The 18,805-nt window shown below is 39.2% G+C and overlaps 1 protein-coding gene and 1 long non-coding RNA gene across 2 annotated transcripts in view; one reads left to right on the top strand and one right to left on the bottom strand.

Moving 5' to 3' along the window:
• The window catches only part of LOC114784709 (uncharacterized), a 21,399-nt gene extending 9,470 nt beyond the window's left edge, over positions 1–11,929 (bottom strand). The window contains exons 1-2 of the long non-coding RNA XR_003748920.1: positions 11,890–11,929; positions 919–997 (exon numbers count right to left, since the gene is read on the bottom strand). This is a non-coding gene — a long non-coding RNA (uncharacterized LOC114784709). The remainder of the gene's footprint in view (positions 1–918; positions 998–11,889) is intronic.
• Positions 10,023–18,334, top strand: glo1 (glyoxalase 1). The gene is made up of 6 exons (XM_028970313.1): positions 10,023–10,204; positions 13,785–13,867; positions 14,378–14,518; positions 15,492–15,559; positions 17,566–17,655; positions 17,989–18,334. The coding sequence occupies exons 1-6, from the start codon at positions 10,136–10,138 to the stop codon at positions 18,078–18,080; spliced, it is 543 nt and encodes a 180-aa protein (XP_028826146.1). The 5' UTR covers positions 10,023–10,135; the 3' UTR covers positions 18,081–18,334.
• The last annotated feature ends 471 nt before the right edge of the window (positions 18,335–18,805 follow it).

Genomic DNA, 18,805 nt, shown 5'->3' on the forward strand with positions numbered 1-18,805 from the left:
TATCAGACGCCCTTATCCAGAGCGACTTACATTCAGTAGTTACAGGGACAGTCCCCCCTGGAGCAACTTAGGGTTAAGTGTCTTGCTCAGGGACACAATGGTAGTAAGTGGGATTTGAACCCGGGTCTTCTGGTTCATTGGCGAGTGTGTTACCCACTAGGCTACTACCACCCTACAATTCTGAATTAAAACAATTCAGAAATTATCTTTCAAAATGTGGGCACTTGTCATATAAGGCTTAACATTCAACAAATGTAGAATATTTTGCTAACAAAAAACAACCCTAAAGGAATCCTTTGGGATTTGTGCATGACTTCACAATCACTTTACTTTCACTTCACTTGTCATTTTAAATGACAAAAAGCAATTAACAATTTGACACTTGCATTGCAAAAAAATAAATAAAGAAATGAAATATTGCTGTAGTTGTGCTTGCATATATTTTGCTGAATTGAGGAGTCAAATCTTTGTAAATCAGTGCTCCATTTTAATCAGGCTATATCCATTAATGATGACTTTTCTGAAAAACAATTTCTGAAAATCAGTGTGTACATATGACTTTGTAACAATTGTCCATGTAGTAAAATGTATGTTTGCATTTAAAGTATCATACACTTAAACTCAAGTACACTGAGCAAACCAAATAATCTTTCTAATAATTTTGAGAACTTTGAATTTTGAACTTTCAAAATTAAACACACAAAAAAATATCTGGCTTCCATGAGTCTGTTTCAAGCTAATTCACCACATTAAATAGTTTTTAAGGAACCGTACCTTGGATGGCAACCTTTGCCCATCCATATTTATGATAATGTTTTGCAGGACTTCAAAAGTGCATTTGAGCTCCGGTGGATAGCTTAGGTTCAGACAGTATATGAGTCCAAATAACAAGTCCTCAACCAGTGAGAACCTCCACACCTTCAATCAGGACACCATGGCCAGGCTCTGAACCCTCCTGCTGTATGACATACATGGCTTCAGTGTTGGCATCAGTGTTCTGTGAAGTAAAATGTGATAAATACATTAGTTTGAGTCTAGATCTGGGTGCAAAAAGGCTAATTTCTCATTGTTCATTCTAATTTATGCCAATTTTTGATCATAACATTATAAAAACATTTTCCATTTTATGAGGAAAATAAATAATTAACTGTTTAATTAGAAATGTACAAATGTGCATAAATCTGATCTGTAGCAGTCGCTAAAACCATTTCACTGCATATCATACAATGTATGACTGTGTATGTGACAAATAAAATGTAAACTTGTGAACAATACAGATGCACCAAATAGTAGAGAGTGAAATCTCATCTTGGACATCCCAGTGAACGAATTAACTGTAGAAATAATGAATTAACAGAGACTAATGATATGAAAGAGCTCGGTGTAGCGTCCCGTCGAATTAAAACAGCTTTACTGATGGTCTGATGCTCTTTATTTCTTTCTCATTCACATTGCGTTATCAAACCAACGTAAGAGCTAAAAGAAAACAATAAATACAAATTAACAATCTAAAACCAAATAAACCGTCATTAAATAAATCTAAGTATAGCCGTAGCTTTGGCTCTCTTAAACAAATAAAGGTTGAAATAAATGTACAGAAAATTCCAACAAACCTTGTGTCCACTATCGACAGGAGCTAAACAAAGAAAACTATACACTTTCTGTAACGCTATTTCCCTTTATCACCGTGCTTTCCGTCCTTTCAAAATAAAAGTATCCGTCTCACAGGAACTTACAAAATAAAGTCACATAAGTAAAGTTATGATAGCAAGACTTAAACATGTTACACAATAACCCAAAAAACGTTTCAAAGTCATTTACACTCGGTCAACTACATCAAGACAATTGCATAAAAGTGGCATGCCATAGCCTACACAACATTGAAAACCCACCTGCCATGTCCTAGCATAACACACAGGTAGCACAACACAAGCTCGACAGGGGAGTGTGGGCACATCCCTGCTCTTATAGAGCCCTAATCAACCTGCTTCTAAGCGTGAGAGTTATTAGGACCCAGCACAAATGCTAAATGCTTTATTGAATTTACCAGCACTTCAGAACAGGCCTTGGAGTTTGGTCTGGACATTGGTCATTTGGTATTTGAGCCTAATCTTCATACCATAATAGCCATTGAAAGATCCCTGCTCCTTCAGACAAGTATGCTTTTTCCTCAAAGGCATTTTTAGGCAACTAAATAATAGACACTAATCATATGACAAACATCTGAACTTACTATGTATTGTTGAGGAGGTACAAAAGAATCTTCGAGCATGGGGATGTTGCTCTATTTTGTGATGTATTTTTTACAAAGGGAAATAAATATTAAATATAGGTGAAAGTTATTACTCTTGTGAATTTGAATGAATTTGTTAATATCTACATACCCTGAAAATCCAGCCTTAATGCAGGTCACCTGACCTGAACAATATTCCACCTAAATAAATTTGGAGTTCAAAAACTAAAACTAACTAAACTGTGATATTACAAAAAAAAAAAAATCAATCGTGCTTCTCAAAAAGTTAACAAACTTTCCTAACCACAGAGAGGACCATGAAACACACATCATTAACAAAATCACCTCGTCAGTCTTTGCTCTGTGGCAATAATTAGAGACTGGATAAGTTTGAAAAGAATATATAATTCACCGAATTATATGTGAAAACATTCTGGCTCTACACACTCTCTGCTATATCGTGCTCCTCAAAGTCACTAAACTCAACAAGTAAACATTTTTTTCCCAACCACACAGAAAGACAAAACATTTGACAGCAACAAAATAAAACTCACTATCTGATATTCTCAAGATACTATTATTTGTCCCTCACACAATTACAATTATCAAAAGATATGTGAAATTGTCACAGCCAACACACCTCCTGCGCACCAGAGAGCGCCAGACCAGCCAGCGAGATATTGACCCGGAAACGGAAATGAGAGTGGCCAGCGCAGAGTATAAAAAGTCAGGTGACCCCGAGGACACGCTGCCCGCTCTTTGTGTTGAAATTATTCCTCAGAGACGCTAGCCTACTTTTCCCAAGCCCAACGCAACTCATTGACCACAACCCTTGCCTGTCCCTGACTACTAGATTTGCCTGGCCCTCTTGAGACAATGATCGAATTATGGATTAAGTCACCTGACAACGACTTTTGCCCATCCCTGACCTTGAGCCTGCCTGCCCCTTTTGTTAAGACGTTAATCCATGCTCCCCTACCTTCCCGCACAAGACATCCTTCTGTCCAGCCCACATTCCCGAACGGTCCATAAACCGGCCGTCTTCCTGTTCTCCTCTGCCCCAGTGCCTCCCACGGATCCAGAGCTCCCTCCCCGCCGCGCTGCGTCCTCTGCAGTCTCCCCCTCACAGACCAAATGCTTCTCCCCAGCTCATCCAGTGGTACTCTCCCTGTACGACGGCTTGTCCCCTCACTACCAGCATGTAGTGAAATACTTACATCACAGCTAAGTATGCCTCAGGACTCAATCCATGCACGCTCTCTTTCCAGCATCTGGTGGGCATGGAGCATGCGCAATAGCTGATTATAGAGGTCATTGCTTTGAACCTCATTTGCAAAATTAATACTTTGTTACTCTAAACACATGCCCTTGTTGATTTTTTTAGTGCACTGTGCCCATTGGGACCTTCAAGGCAGCAGCAATTTTGTATCGGTGGTGTACAGACAATTCCTTTGACTTAAGCTAGCACCAGCTATTTGAATCGTAGTGATGAAGCCTTGCCATGATCAGATTCATCCTCCAACAGGCCAAAGTCAGAGAGCCAGGTGCTCAAGGTGAGGGGGCAGAGCTACCCTCAGGCCTGAGACAGCTGGTAGTAGCCTAGTGGGTAACACACTCGCCTACGAACCAGAAGACCCGGGTTCGAATCCCCCTTACTACCATTGTGTCCCTGAGCAAGACACTTAACCCTAAGTTGCTCCAGGGAGACTGTATCTACTGATTGTAAGTCGCTCTGGATAAGGGCGTCTGATAAATACTGTAAATGTAGCAAAGTCACATAGCAGCGGCATTATTTCACAAAGAGATTGACATTCACCCACCCATAAATTTCCCAGTATTCCATTAGATGGTAATTGTAAACCCATTTTTTATTGAGCCAGGAACACACTTTCAGTCAGGCACAAACTCCTATATCTGATGCCATCATGCCTGGGGACCTGAGATACACTTGGAAACTGAACAAAGAGCCCCTGCTGAAGAGAGACAGGCAGACTTTGTGGGGCTGAATGCACTCTTCTCCTGGTTTACTGAGAAATCTAAATGCTCCCTGGGCTAATTGGCATGTCAGTGCCTGCTCGTACAACTGTGCTGCCAACAGCCAGTCATCTGCATATAAAGCCAGACATACGCCAATCTCCCTGAGGGGCACGATGAGTGCATTTCACAAACATCCACAGGCTTAGTTACAGTCAAACAAAAGGACTAGATATTCGTAATTCATGCAGGCTTATGGCAGCTAACATCACTTGTGAGTCCAATCTTGTGTATAAGAATGCATGTTCGAATGCATGCTTCTATGTCATGATTCTGCTGGGCAAGTGTCTGAGTGTCCTCCTTTCCTCCTCTGTGAACTGCCATTGTTGGATAGTCTGTGTGAGGAATTTCTGGGCTCAGGAAAGGAGCCTTTCCATGACCATCTGTACCATCTAGACCTGCACTCGTCGGGGAAATGTTGGAGACTAAGATTTAGTTGCAGCTGCTGGAGCCCATCCTGGGTTACTGATCAGCTGACCACAGGGTACACCCATAACAATTTAGAGTCTGCAATTCACCTAGCAACATTGCTTCAGATATGTCTTAATCTCAGGCCAGGATAAACATTTTGATAAAAAATATTTTTGGTCATATTGATTTGAAGAGGAGAAACTAACTAACCTTTTTGTCACTAAAAACATGAACTTTAATAATGTATGAAATGGGAGCAGCGTGATGACTGACAGCTATCATGCTCCTCATTCCATACATCCAAACTGGTCAACACATGACATGTGCACGCATCATTAAATACTGTGTTTCTATCTTGTTTTTAATGTAAATCCTGAGGACTTGTGATCCTACACAAGCTTTACTCATGTATTGATCTGGTACAAAATAACAGATATTTAATACAAATAAATCTCTTCTGGAATGTTGTCTCTGTTGTTTTTTTAAAGGATCATCAAGATTGTTTGAAGAATAAATTGAACTGATAACATTTACATTTATGGCAGTTACCAGACACTTTTGAAACTTACAATCAGTAGTTACAGGGACAGTCACCCTGGAGACACTCAGCGTTAATTGTCTTGCTCAAAGACACAATGGTAGTAAGTGGGGTTTGAACCCGGCACTTTGTGGTTCATAGGTAATGTGTGTTACCCGCTAGGCTACTACCCCCACAAATAAATGACATTACCGATTCTGGCCTGGATCGATTTTTTTGGGCCCGCCCCTGCAGAATACATGAACAGGAAGGAAATCTTTGTGTCTCTTGTTTGTGTGCACGCTGCAGAGTTTCTTTTTCTCAAAAAGCACACATATGCAAGTAGGTTTTTTGAAGCTCTGGGCAGTCATCCTGTTTGCCTAAAAAATTAGTTACCTGTTCCAGCGTTCAATCAGGAGAGCTTGTAATGACCTTTGTGAATTGCAATTGCAACATTGCTTTAGGCATATCTTACCTCAGGATAAAATGTTTAAAAAAATATCTTGCCACATATTGACTTGAAGTTCCAGAATCTAGAATTATGTGGATCTTGGGTCTCATTCTGCCAAAGTATTCCACCCAACCAACCAAACTTTTATACATCTGTGATGTCCACATACCAGAAAACAGTCAAAATAAATCTAAAAGAGAGTATTCCCATACATTTAAATGTACATTTCAGTACAACACCAATGTTCTTTGTCATTTTAAACAGTTTAAACAGTTTACTTCTGTATTTCAGTGTGATCAAATGGAAAGTGACATTAGAAAACAAGTGCTTCTTGTACATCATTGTATTTGTCTCTTCTGGAAAGGTAAAATCTAGACTTTGTTTACAGTCTGTTTGTAAGCTCAGCTGTAGGACTGTGTAAAACTATCAATTGTGTGGTGTGTATTGAAAGGTGTATTGTGTTTAAGCAGCACCAAGTGTTGGTGTCATCATTATCTTAATCAGCTGGTCAATCACTGATAGTTTCGGGTTCCCTGAAGTGTAAATAAGGGGGCTGGACTATAGTGAAGGATTCACTATAGTGGATTTATAGTGAAGGTCACTCAGCTGTCAATCCAAACCTGGCATCTTGCCTTAATCCTCCTTTTCCATTTAGCCTTTTATTTCACAGCAACAATGTTTCTGGAACCTATTCCAGTAATTCTCTCTCACAGGCCTAGGAAAACATACTCCCGCTGCAGAGGCTCTGTTACAAACAACCTGTCATCTACTTCTCAAACGAGTGTGGTAAGTGGGCTCTGGAACTGTCAATCTGCTGTTAAAAAAGCTGACTTTATCTCTGGCCTCACTACTCTCCACTCCCTAGACTTCCTGGCGCTAACAGAGACCTGGATATCCCCTCAGAATACAGATACACCTGCTGCCCTCTCTTCTGTCTACATGTTCTCCCACACTCTGTCACAACCATGCTGGCATGATGAGGCAGGTGAATGGAGATGATGAGAAGGAGGTGACGAAATGACGAGGAAGGAAGGACGCAATCGCTGACATCACAAGATCGGGGTTTAATGGGTGAAGCACAAGACAGGGGAGACATCCGAGACACTGGTGAACATGGAACATAACTTCAAAGACCTGACGGCAAACAGAAACGAACAGGGCAGCTTCATACATTTGACACAGGTGAAAACGATTAGGGAACATTACACACGACAACAGTGAAAGCCCTTTCGGACCGGATCATGACACACTCCTAGAAAAACTGGGAGAGGAAGGGGGGACTGGCCTTTTAATATCATGAAATTGGTCCTTCACACCAATGCATTGATGAATTGGACACTCTTCTCAGCATTTTCTCCTTAGACACCCCCCTAACTCTCCTTGGCGACTTCATCCTTCCACCAGCCAAACTCCAATCATCCTGCCTTCTTCCCCTTCTCTACTCTTTTTCCTTGACCAACAGCAACATCTCTCCCACACACAAAGGAGGGAATGCCCTGGACCTTGTCTTCAGTTGTCCTTCTCCAACTTCTGACCTTTCTTCCACTCCCCTTCACATCTCTGACCACCACCTCCTGACCTTCACACTCACTCTACCTTCAGTATCCACAACTGTCCCCCATCCATCCTTCATTTGACACAACCTTCACACTGTCTCACCTTCATCTGTATCTTTCTGCATTCTTTCACATCTACCAACCTCTGATTCATTCTTCTCCTTACCACTAGAGACAGCCACTAACTCTTTCCTCACCTCACTTTCCCTTTCCATGGATCACCCCTGTCCTCTATCTTCTAAACCCAAAAGGCGTTCTCCCCCTGCGCCCTGGCTCTCCGATACAGTAATTGTGCAGTAATCGAAGAGTACTTTGAGCAGCGGAGCGAAAATACAAGAGATCACAGCTCAAACCTATCGCATCACCACAATCTTCTGTGCATATTTTCCTCTAACCTTACTACTGCTAAAACTACAAGGCAAAACTGCCAACAACCCTCAAAAACTCCACAACATATTCTTATCCCTACTCAACCCTCCGACTCCCCCTGCCCCATCTTCCCTAACTGCTGATGATTTTGCCAACTTCTTCACAGGGGAAGATTGAAAAAAATCTGTGAGACATTCTCCACCACAAATCCTACTCTATCCTCTGAAAATTCTACAACTGCTCTAAATCAATTTTCTAAGCTCACATCTGATGAAATCATTCAGATTATATCTACAGGCAATCCAACCACCTGTCCAGTAGATTCAATACCTTCTGCAATGCTTCAAACCATCTCCCCTGACCTCGTCCCTTTCATTTCTTATATAATAAACAGCCCAATCTCATCTGGCCATGTACCATCTGCCTTTAAAACAGCCAGGGTTCTTCCAATCCTAAAGAAACCCACTGCTGATCCTACAGACATCAACAACTACAGACCAGTTTCCCTCCTCTCATTTCTTTCTAAAATCCTTGAGCAGTGTGTCTACAATCAGCTATCACTTCATCTGTCACAGAACAACCTCCTGGATCCTAACCAGTCTGGCTTCAGAACAGCTCATTCTACAGAGACTGCCCTTCTGGCTGTTACCAAGCAGCTACATGCGGCCAGATTGGCAAAACTATCATCTGTCCTTATTCTCCTTGACCTCTTTGTAGCATTTGACACAGTTAACCACAAGACTTGTCAATCCTGACGAGGCTTGGAATTCCAGGCTCAGCATGGCAGTGGTTTGCTTCTCATCTCATCTTTGATGGCAGCCCATCACCTCAAACTCAATCCCACCAAAACTGAACTAATATTCATTCCAGCAGATTCTTCACCACATTAGGATCTTGCTATTTACCTAGACAACTCACAGCTCTCTCCTTCTACAACAGCCAGCAACCTTGGAGTAACAATAGACAACCAACTCTCCTTCTCGACTGCAATCTTTCCCACTCCTGTAGATTCCTTCTCTACAATATCAGACGAATCCCTCCTTATTTGTCAACACAGTTCACCCAGCTACTGGTTCAGTCCTTTGTATTCTCACGACTGGGTTACTGTAACTCCCTTCTAGCTGGTCTACCTCTATGTACCATCCGGCCTCTACAACTCATACAAAATGCAGCAGCAGCAACCTTCCCAAATTCTCACACACCACCCCTCTGCTATGTTCCCTTTTGTATACTCCAAGACTCCAGTACTGTTCGCCTGGTCCCCTCATCGCTAAAGGTAAAAGGAAGACATTCATCTAGACTCTTCTCTGTCTTGGCCCCTCGGTGGTGGAATGAATTTCCCTTGAGGTCAGAACAGCTCAGTCACTGAAATTTTCAAACGCCAGCTCAAGACCTTCCTCTTTACAGAATATTTAGATTAACGTGTAACTTTCTTATTGTCTAACTTATGTACAGAATCTACAATAAGAGTGAATAAAAAGATTGTATTCATTGTTGGGGGTCCTAATGAACCAGAACTGATCACTTCATCGATGGTAACTTGAAAGCACGTTGTAAGTCGCTCTGGATAAGGGCGTCTGCCAAATGCCTTAAATGTAAATGTAATGTAACTAATTTTGCTGAATTCTTGTTTGTCATTGTGTAGCTCTCCCTGAAATTATGTAGAGCAATATTTTTCTCCAGATGCAGGCAAAACTCTATTGGCTCTATTGGCCTCAGAATGGACAACGTTATGATCAAACACCTACAGTTTACAATTCTGTCTATTTAAGATGGCAATTCAAATCAGCAAACAGGTGAAAGGACGTTTTTTGAGCTCTTTGTTTTCGAAGGAAAAGCCTTCTTTGTAAATCTTGGTTTATATTTCCGCATGTTTAAAGCTTAAGAAAACGTGCAGTTCGTTGTTCGTTTCCATAGATATAAACACTAGATGTCGCATTCAGCCTCTCAGCATGCGTCAATACCGCCGCCCTATTTAGACGGGGTTCCAAGCTCATTCAACCACGCTTCTCTGACGGTGCGAGCGAAGACGGTACAGCGTATGGCTGTAATAACGAAGGATCAAGGCATACTATTTTCTAATTTAGATTTTATTTAGTCATCTTATATGTTACAAAGTTTTGTGTTCGACAAATAACGTTATCCATGTTACATGTTTTTATTTGCATTGTTCTGCACGTAGTAAGGTGGTAGACATAAAATTATGCTATATTTTCAAAAACCGTTTCTCTATCAATTTATTCACAGCTCGATCGTTGGTTTTCTAATTCTGTATTCCACAGTGGCCCTGATAGACGTTCATTCATTTGAAAGGAGCGTTACCCCGTACCAATATGGCGGCTCTGTTGACGCATTATTTCCCATCCACGCCCCATTCTCGCGAAATCTAGTGTGTATATGTATGGTTCGTTTCCCCCGAAGAACAGTAGTTGGCGCTGTAAAATAAAACTGTGCTTGTCTACGCTTCTGCGCAGTGATCGCATGGGCTTCCGTAGGAATTGGGCATTTGTACATAGTTCCACAAGTACCTACTTGTTACAAAGCTCTATTCAGAGAAAACAGAAATGACCGATCGCGGACTAACCGACGAGGCTGCAAATACAGCTTGTAAAGATGGAAATCCGATCACAAAGGTAAACATTTATCATTTCTAATGTGTGCTGCTTTTTAACTATGACTATGTGGCTTGAACGCCCTACAGTCCATATATTTCTATCATGCTCCCTTTTCGCCAGCGCCAAATGGAGCTGTATGCACTGTCGGCTGAAAATAAATTCATTAAATTGGACAGTTTATTTATTATAGCTAAATCATATCTTATCACACAGTTAGTGCAAGAGAGATTTAAATACATAAGTTCTGTCAATACGTAGAAATAATGTTATCCATGAGAAGAGAAAATGTCAGGGGTGACACTTCTCAGTTGGCACCAGACAAAATCTAAAAGTGACTGTACCACCGATTTTTTGTTTGATTTTGGACCCGACGATAGGGCAAGTAAAATTATTTTAAACTCAGTGTTAACTCTATTTGTAAGCCACTTTAGGGGTATTAGTCATTATTAGCCTCAACACGTGTTAAGGAATTGATTTACAGTCATTATCATTTATATGATAACGTCTAATACTTTATTGTGTACTGTTCAGTTTTTTGAGGAATACCAAAATGAAGTTCTTGGTTTGCAATAAGCCTTGCAATAATTATGGAATATGGAAATATGGAAATTCTGTTAAGAATGTATTTTTATTTTATAACTACAACTTGTTCTGTAGCATTTTGTGTTGAATCACAAGTTGGGTATACATCTACCAATAGATAAGACAAGAAAAACATGAGGTATTTTATGTATTGTATGTATTGTTTGTGGCTGCTGTAAACAATGAGGAAGTTGTGTGCATGTGAACTGTCAATCATAGTGCTTCTCACATTTATAAAACCTGTTTATAAAAACCTCATGAACTTCTTTGTGCACAGTGCCCCTAGAGATAGAATGGTGTGAAGTTGCTGTTCAATTGTTATATTCTTGATTTAAAAAAAAAATATATATTTTTTCTTAATTTTTCTTTCTACCTGTAACTGTAAGCAACTACCACCTTCATTTACCAGCCTTGAGCTGAGTTTGAACTGATCGGGTATCCCACAGTGCTGTGTGCAGTGACCGCCTAAATATATATATTTTAATTTGCAGACTTCGTAGCTGATCTTCTGCCTCATTATGATTGTATTTTAATTTTGGGGGATTTTAATATTCATGTAGGTTGTTATGATATGCCCATGGCAAAGGGATTTTTAATTCTTATTGAATTTTTAAATTTTGTGCACACACAATGGATCTTGTTTTTTTTTTTTTTTTTATACGGCCTACCTGTTCTTAAACTGGAGGTTTTTGACTCATTGTTTTCTGACCATAGCACTGTAATATTTGATGTCCTTGCCTGCACCACAGTCAAACCTCCCACTGCTGCTTGGTGATGTGTTTTTAACTTCTCTACCGCTGCTCAATTTTCATTATTTTTTAACCAGAACTGGGGTTTTTATACAGTGTAACTGAGGAGATGAGCTCTTGGTTTTGTTCCACCTGCCAGACTGTACTGGACACAGTGGCTCCATCAAAAACCATGCAACCAAAAATCTAGGGCTGCAACAAACGATTATTTTAATAATCGATTAATCTGTCTTTTTTTTTTATTAATCGTAGAATTGGCAGAGTTTGGCGCCTCATAGACAGCACGGAGCAAAAATAAAAAAAAAACAGAGGACACATGGCGGATGCAGAGAAATCTGTGCGAAAATATGCAAAAGCGACATGGCATGGTACCTGAAATGCGTGTTTGATGAGGAGGAAGTTCAGAAGCAGGGGAAGTCACTACAGAATCCTCCTTTTGTTCCGTTTTGAAGTGAGTAACGTAATGTCCCTGGTGCTGGTGTTTAACTCACTGCGGAGGAGAACTAGATGGGGACTTAGAGCGCCACCTACAGGTGTGGAGGGGGGATGAAACAGTGTTCAGACTGTTCTCTGCGTCTCCGCGTGGACGACGGAGGGTGGTAGTAGCCTAGTGGTTAACACACTCGCCTATGAACCAGGTTCAAATCCCACCTACTACCATTGTGTCCATTGTTAAGACACTTAACCCTAAGTTGCTCCAGAGGGACTGTCCCTGTAACTACTGATAAATGCTGTAAATGTAAATGTTTACCCGTCATCCAGCTTAACAAGCATGACAAGTTAGCGTTAGCGCGTTAATAATAGTAGTAAAGCAGGGGTGCTATAGTTACTTTGCATTAAAAGACTAAAGACGTGTTTTTATTCACTAGCCTTTTTTGGACCATTCATTTTTCAATCTGTTGTCATGTATAGCTACACTGCAAAAAAAAGCTTTTCTTACCTAGTAATTTTGTCTTGTTTCTAGTCCAAATATCTAAAAAATCTTAACTCAAGATTACTAGACAAGAAAAATGGCATGAGAAAATTAAGTGATGCTTAAATCTTCTGTTTGAGATTATATCTCATTAAGATTAGTTTTCTTACCCCATTGGCAAACAATCACCTAATTTTGAGGTGTTTTTTCAGAAAACAAGACAATTTCTTATGCTATTTCATGTGTCTAGTAAATGTATCTTGATTTAAGATACATTTTCCCCCCTCCACACCTGTAGGTGGCGATGTAAGTCCCCGTCTAGTTCTCCTCCGTGGTGAGTTAAACACCAGCACCAGGGACATTATGTTCCTCACTTCAAAACGGAACAAAAGTAGGATTCTGTAGTGACTTACCCTGCTGCTGAACTCCCTTCCTACTCATCAAACACTCCAACATGTTTGCGTTTCAGGTGCTGGATAATTTTTTGCTCCGCGCCGTCTATGAGGCGCCAAATTCAGCTAGCATCTGTGCGCGAGAGAGACCGAGTGTGTTCACTCCGCTCCGCGCTCAAATAAAGTTTTTTTTTTTTTTTTTTTTTAATAATCAAAATCTAATCTTAGCCTTGCCTGAATGACAGGACCCGAGCTTTCCGACGTGAATGTCGATGTGCAGAGCTTAAGTGGAAAAAAGGACAAACTACAAGTGTCTTTTCAAAGATTTAAGGACGCCTTTTTCAGATAGCAGTAAATGAAGCTAAAAGTCTGTTCTTATCAGACATTATCAATCCATGGGTTCTGTTTAGGACCATAGACTTGGTTCTTGAAGCCCCAAAGACAGAGTTGTGAACCCTCTTTTACTGCCTTTGAGAACATTCTGCACTTGTGTGCAGACACTTATGTGTCTGGTTCCTGCTCTTCTGTTTTTGCAGGGTTTATGCCTGTATCTTTATCCTATTTAAAGGAGATTGTTGATCTCCCAAAAATTCTGTCCATCCACGACTGCTAAAACCCTCTCTTGACCCTACAGTTCTGAATAATTATAGTCCCTAAATTATATCTAAATTGCTTTTTCTCTCAAAAAATATTGAAAAAAAACTACAATCAGATGATAGCCTTTTTGGAACAGTCAAAAAATCTTGGAGGTTTTAAATCTAGATTTAGATCTTTGCACAGCATTAAATCAGCAGTTTTAAAAGTTTTTAATGGTATATTTTTAGCCACTGGTTAAATACAGAGTTCATATTTCATTGTGTCACCATGTGCTGTGCTGTGTTTCACAATGGTAATCACTTCACTTTCACTTTTTAAATAATCAAATGCATTTAATTAATTTGAGCAACTATATCATATTTCAGGATTTCATGCTTCAGCAGACTATGTTGAGAGTGAAGGACCCAGTGAAGTCTCTAGATTTCTACACCCGTATCCTGGGAATGACGTGAGTTTTTTGTTTCATTACCTAGATCTGTATCAGTTAGGGGTAGGCAATATTTGCAAAAGTACAATCTTTAATTTTTGTTTTATAAAATTTGACATTATTTGTTTGATTTAGATGACTCATCCTGAATGCTTTTTCACAAATTTGCATTGAAAGTAATTCTAATTTGTGATCCCTTGTTGATTTTATATATTTTATACAGTTAGCAGAGGAAAATGAGATTTTTCATGCTTTCTTAACATGTCAGGTGTTAAAAATATTTCCTATTTAGACAGATATTCTCTACTTTTGCTACTTGGGTCTTTGTGACAGCAGGAGCATAATGTGTGGATTCTGTGTCCTTGCTAATGTGATAAATAGCATTTTATCAAAGTGAAAATTTGTGTAATATCCTAATCCTAATCTTGTATTGTGCCAGTGATCTAACTCTTCAGTGTCTTCACCATTCTTGGCTACTTATACTTTAGCAAAGGGCTACTGTAGCTGTAGCTTTTTTCTTTCTTTCTTTAGTTTGTTGCAGAAGTTTGATTTCCCATCAATGCGATTTTCACTTTACTTCTTGGGTTATGAGGATAAAAAAGAGATTCCTGGTGATGTAAAAGAGAGGACAGCTTGGACCTTCTCTCGTCGTGCTACTCTTGAGCTCACACAGTAAGTAGAGAAGCATGCTTTGGTTCATTTGGTTCAAGCAGCAGTAGTGCATTTCCTGTCTAACATTCTTTTTTGAGGATCAGCTATGTACTTCCTTACATTTATTAGGCTATTTGCCATGACTCCCCCTAATTCCCATTTCTATAAGTGAATTAGTTACTGTAGTACCTAGCTGTTGGTAGTGCTGCTTTTGTAAAGGTTAGATGTTCAAACTTGTTACATTGGTTCCTGTGTTGGATATAATAGGTGGAACTTGATGTGATTGATGATTGAGCAAAGAAAGGTGGTGTTCTGGTCTGAGGAATCACATTTTCTTAAACATCATGTGGATGTGTGTAGTGTTGTTTTTGTCAACGAAATTCATGACTAAATATTAAAAGTAATTAAAAGTAAAATGACATCTTGACTACTATAGTTTGTGTGTGTGTTGAGAAAACTATTCAATGCAGGCATTGTGTCCTGTATTTATATGAATGGTACTTTTACACTTACCACCTACTTAATCATTGTTGCTGACCCTTAATGAAAACACCACTATGAAGGCACTACGTTGCACTTTAAAGGACTTACAGGTGTCAAATTATGCAGCCTACTCCTACTCATACCACCTCATTAATAACTAGGTTGTGTTAAAGTTGATCTGTATATATGCTGTGTACACAATGCAGATTTTTTTATATTCTCTCAACAAGTCTAGGGAGAGTTCATGTCTAAACGTCTTTTTAGACATAAAAATAGACACTGATATTGGCCGTTGTGTCTGTTCACATTAACATATTTCAATTATAAAGCTAAATATTTTGCACAATATTTGTTCAAAAACATTTGTCAGACATTACATTGTGTACATTATTTAAACATAACAGTCAGGTTAAAAGTAGAGTATTGTTTTTTTTGTGTAAGTGAAACTGATTGTCAAGAATTTATACATTATTTTGCACAGCAATGTTCAGTAATTTATCTTTTCCTTCAGTAACTGGGGTTCTGAAACAGATGACAGCCAGAACTATCACAATGGAAACTCTGACCCACGTGGGTTTGGTGAGTTTTGTTCTTTCATTTGTTCTCCATATATCCCATAGGGTTTTGTCATAAATAATATTCATTGTCATTGATCATTAATCTTAAATGTCCCATGACCTTAATAGTTGGGGTCCTAGTGAACCAGAACTGATTACTTCATTGATGGTAGCATGAAAGCACGTTGTAAGTCGCTCTGGGTAAAGACGTCTGAAAAATGCCTCAATGTAATGACATGGAAAATTTCACTTTGTGATATTATTTAATATAAATATTAGTACCTCTAGCCTGTCAATGGTTCTGCAGTGGCTAGATGGCCGGATCCCCTCATGTTGTTATAAGGGGAAATGTTACCTCCTGTTTCTCATGGTTTGTCCGAGAATTTTGAACCTTTCCCATAAAGAAAAACAGCAAAGCATTGCAGTTGCTCAGTGATTGGATGTAAAAATGAGCACAAATGTATTTTTTAATTCCACCACACAAGCTTCGGAGAAGCAGTGGGTTAGTTTTGTTTTTTCTGTAAAAACATGACTTGCTGCCTGCGCCAAACATTGTAGTAAGTGAATGGTGTAGGGCTGCAACTAACGATTATTTTAATAATCAATTAATCTGTCTTTCTTTTTTTATCGTTGAATCGGATAAAAAAAAAAAATCAAGAAAAGCATTCATTACCAACCCTTTATTCAAAAACAGAACCAAAATCTTTAGAAAGTGCACAAACATGCTGCTCCTTGAGCTGTTATAATAATAATGAAATAAAATAAAAATTGACTAACACATGCTTTACATCTGCCAAATATAGACTTTTTTTTTAAATAAAATGCCACCTGACCTTACAATCAGTAGTTACAGGGACAGGTTTAAGTGTCTTGCTCAGGGACACAATAGGCGAGTCGTCCACGCGGAAACGCAGTCCGAACGCTGTTTCATCCCCCCTCCACACCTGTAGGTGGCGCTGTACGTCCCTGTCTAGTTCTCCTCCGCGGTGAGTTAAACACCAGCACCAGGGACATTACGTTCCTCACTTCAAAACAGAACTAAAGTAGGATTCTGTAGCGACTTACCCTGCTGCTGAACTCCCTTCTTCCTCCTCAAACACTCCAACATGTTTGCGTTTCAGGTGCTGGATCATTGCCGTGGTGCTCCCGTGCCGTGCCATGTCGCTTTTGCATATTTTCGCGCAGATTTCTCTGCCTCCGCCATGTATCTTTCCTCTACCTCCGCTTGTTTTTTGTTCTCTTGTTTTTTTTTGCTCCGCGCTGTTTATGAGGCTCCAAACTCTGCTAGCATCTGTGCGTGAGAGAGACCGAGTGTGTTCACTCTGCGCTCAATAAAGTTTTTTTTTTTTTTTAATAATCAAACGTCTCCGCGTCGCGCGACATAACGAATCGATTAGGAAATTCATTGCCAACTCTTTTAGTAATCGATTTTTATCAATTCAATCGATTCGTTGTTGCAGCCCTAGAATGGTGTTGATGATGTGGTTAGTGAATGGTGTGTATTACCGCGAATGCTTCTTCTTCAATAGTCCTATCTCCTCCTCATTATCATTTAAAGCTACAGACACAGGGTAAATTTCATTATAGGACTGGCTCAACGTGGCTGTATTCTGCACCAAGGTTGAATTTCTGAAAGATGCAGGATTAGGGGACTATATTTAATAAAAATAATTTCATGTTATTGGACCTTTATTATGTTGCGTCATGTTATTTAAATTTGTGTGTGTTGAGATTTTAGGTTATTTGTGATCGTAGTGTATGTCAAGTTTTTGTAAGGTTAGAATTTTTTAAAGTTTACAGTTACAGCTTTGTGTCATGTCTGAATTTGGAAGCTATGCTCAGGTAATCGTATTACTGATGTTGCATTGAACTTGAGGGATGTTGACTTCATCTTATTCTCCTTTGAACTTTTTTTTTTTAAGGTTTTCGGTCATGCATGCTTGTGTTTGGCATCGTTTCATGTTTCTCGGCATAAAACATATTCCACTGCCCTTCCTGTGCCTAATGATTTATTCTCTTCTATGCTAGGCCACATTGGGATCGCAGTACCTGATGTGTATGCAGCCTGCAAACTTTTCGATGAGCAAGGAGTTACTTTTGTCAAGAAGCCTGATGATGGTGAGTTTGTGTACAATTCCAGAGCTTTATAACACCTTCTTTTTGGAGCATGTAGCAATTTTTTTTTTTAAATGACATTCTCTTATATAGAATTTCTAGTGCAGATTTCTATTCTGTTAGTAATTTATCACAGTTTAAAAGTGGTTCGTGTGATTTATAGAAATAACAAAGATTTTAACAAATATCAATCAGAATACAACTGCCAATTTGTTGAAAGAGCAACAGCGTGGCTAAGGCTTTTATGCCTGAAGGGCCTTCTTAGTAACTGTTTTACTGATTACAGAGGATGACTATTAAGCTTATATTAACATTTCATAATATTTCCTTTTTCAGGGAAAATGAAGGGCTTGGCATTCATTCAAGACCCTGATGGTTACTGGATTGAGATTCTAAGTCCTAACAACATGGTTTCCATCACCTCATAAATAAGTAGCTGAGATTTTCTGATTGGTATTGAGGAATGGGGAAACAAATATAGGCATTATTATATTCTGAAAATGTCATATAAACATGAACTAAATCCACACTAATCCTAATCACACATGGCAGATATTGAGATTTCTGCATATTTGCAGTTGTTGGTGCCCCTCCCGTGATATTTGGCTGTTTATCTTGGACCTGTACATCTTCCCTTATTTTCATGGCACTTGAGCACTAATAAAATCTCTCCTTAAACAAATCTTATGATATTTGTTTTTGTTATTTTACATAATTTAATATTAATGCTTATAGATTGCAGTCCAATAAAGACATTCCTTAGGGTCAGGCCTTGTTGATTGAATGGGTCTATGTGCAATAATGTACATAATGAAACATGCTTAAAACACACATGTATGTTTTACTCTGTTGCTCTTATTTAATTTAAAGAAATGTTTTGATTCATGCAAATTGGTTGGTAATGGGGTGTCTTTTTTTTTTTTTTTTCCCGTACATGTGAACAGTCCCCCCTTTCCCTGTTCTTAAAAAGAGTTGCTTTTTAAGAAACAGGGACATGTTTGGGTGTGGGTGTTTACTTGGAACTAATGTATCAGTCACCCCTGCCATTTAGAATGGATTTCTTGACTGAAACATTTTCTTCCAGCAGATGCTGGGTTGTAGGTAAATGTGGAATCAAAGGATACTTGTCATGTTGTAGAGAGGACAATACTAC

This window comes from Denticeps clupeoides, chromosome 2 (assembly GCF_900700375.1).
Source record: "Denticeps clupeoides chromosome 2, fDenClu1.1, whole genome shotgun sequence".
Lineage (NCBI taxonomy): Eukaryota > Metazoa > Chordata > Actinopteri > Clupeiformes > Denticipitidae > Denticeps > Denticeps clupeoides.

What these genes read in the sequence shown, in the direction of transcription:
- glo1 (XM_028970313.1), top strand. Translation starts at nt 10,136, where the DNA reads ATGACCGATCGCGGACTAACCGACGAGGCTGCAAATACAGCTTGTAAA. An exon ending in ATGGAAATCCGATCACAAAG is followed by an intron (nt 10,205 to 13,784) that starts GTAAACATTTAT and finishes ATCATATTTCAG; the next exon opens with GATTTCATGCTTCAGCAGAC. An exon ending in GCTACTCTTGAGCTCACACA is followed by an intron (nt 14,519 to 15,491) that starts GTAAGTAGAGAA and finishes CTTTTCCTTCAG; the next exon opens with TAACTGGGGTTCTGAAACAG.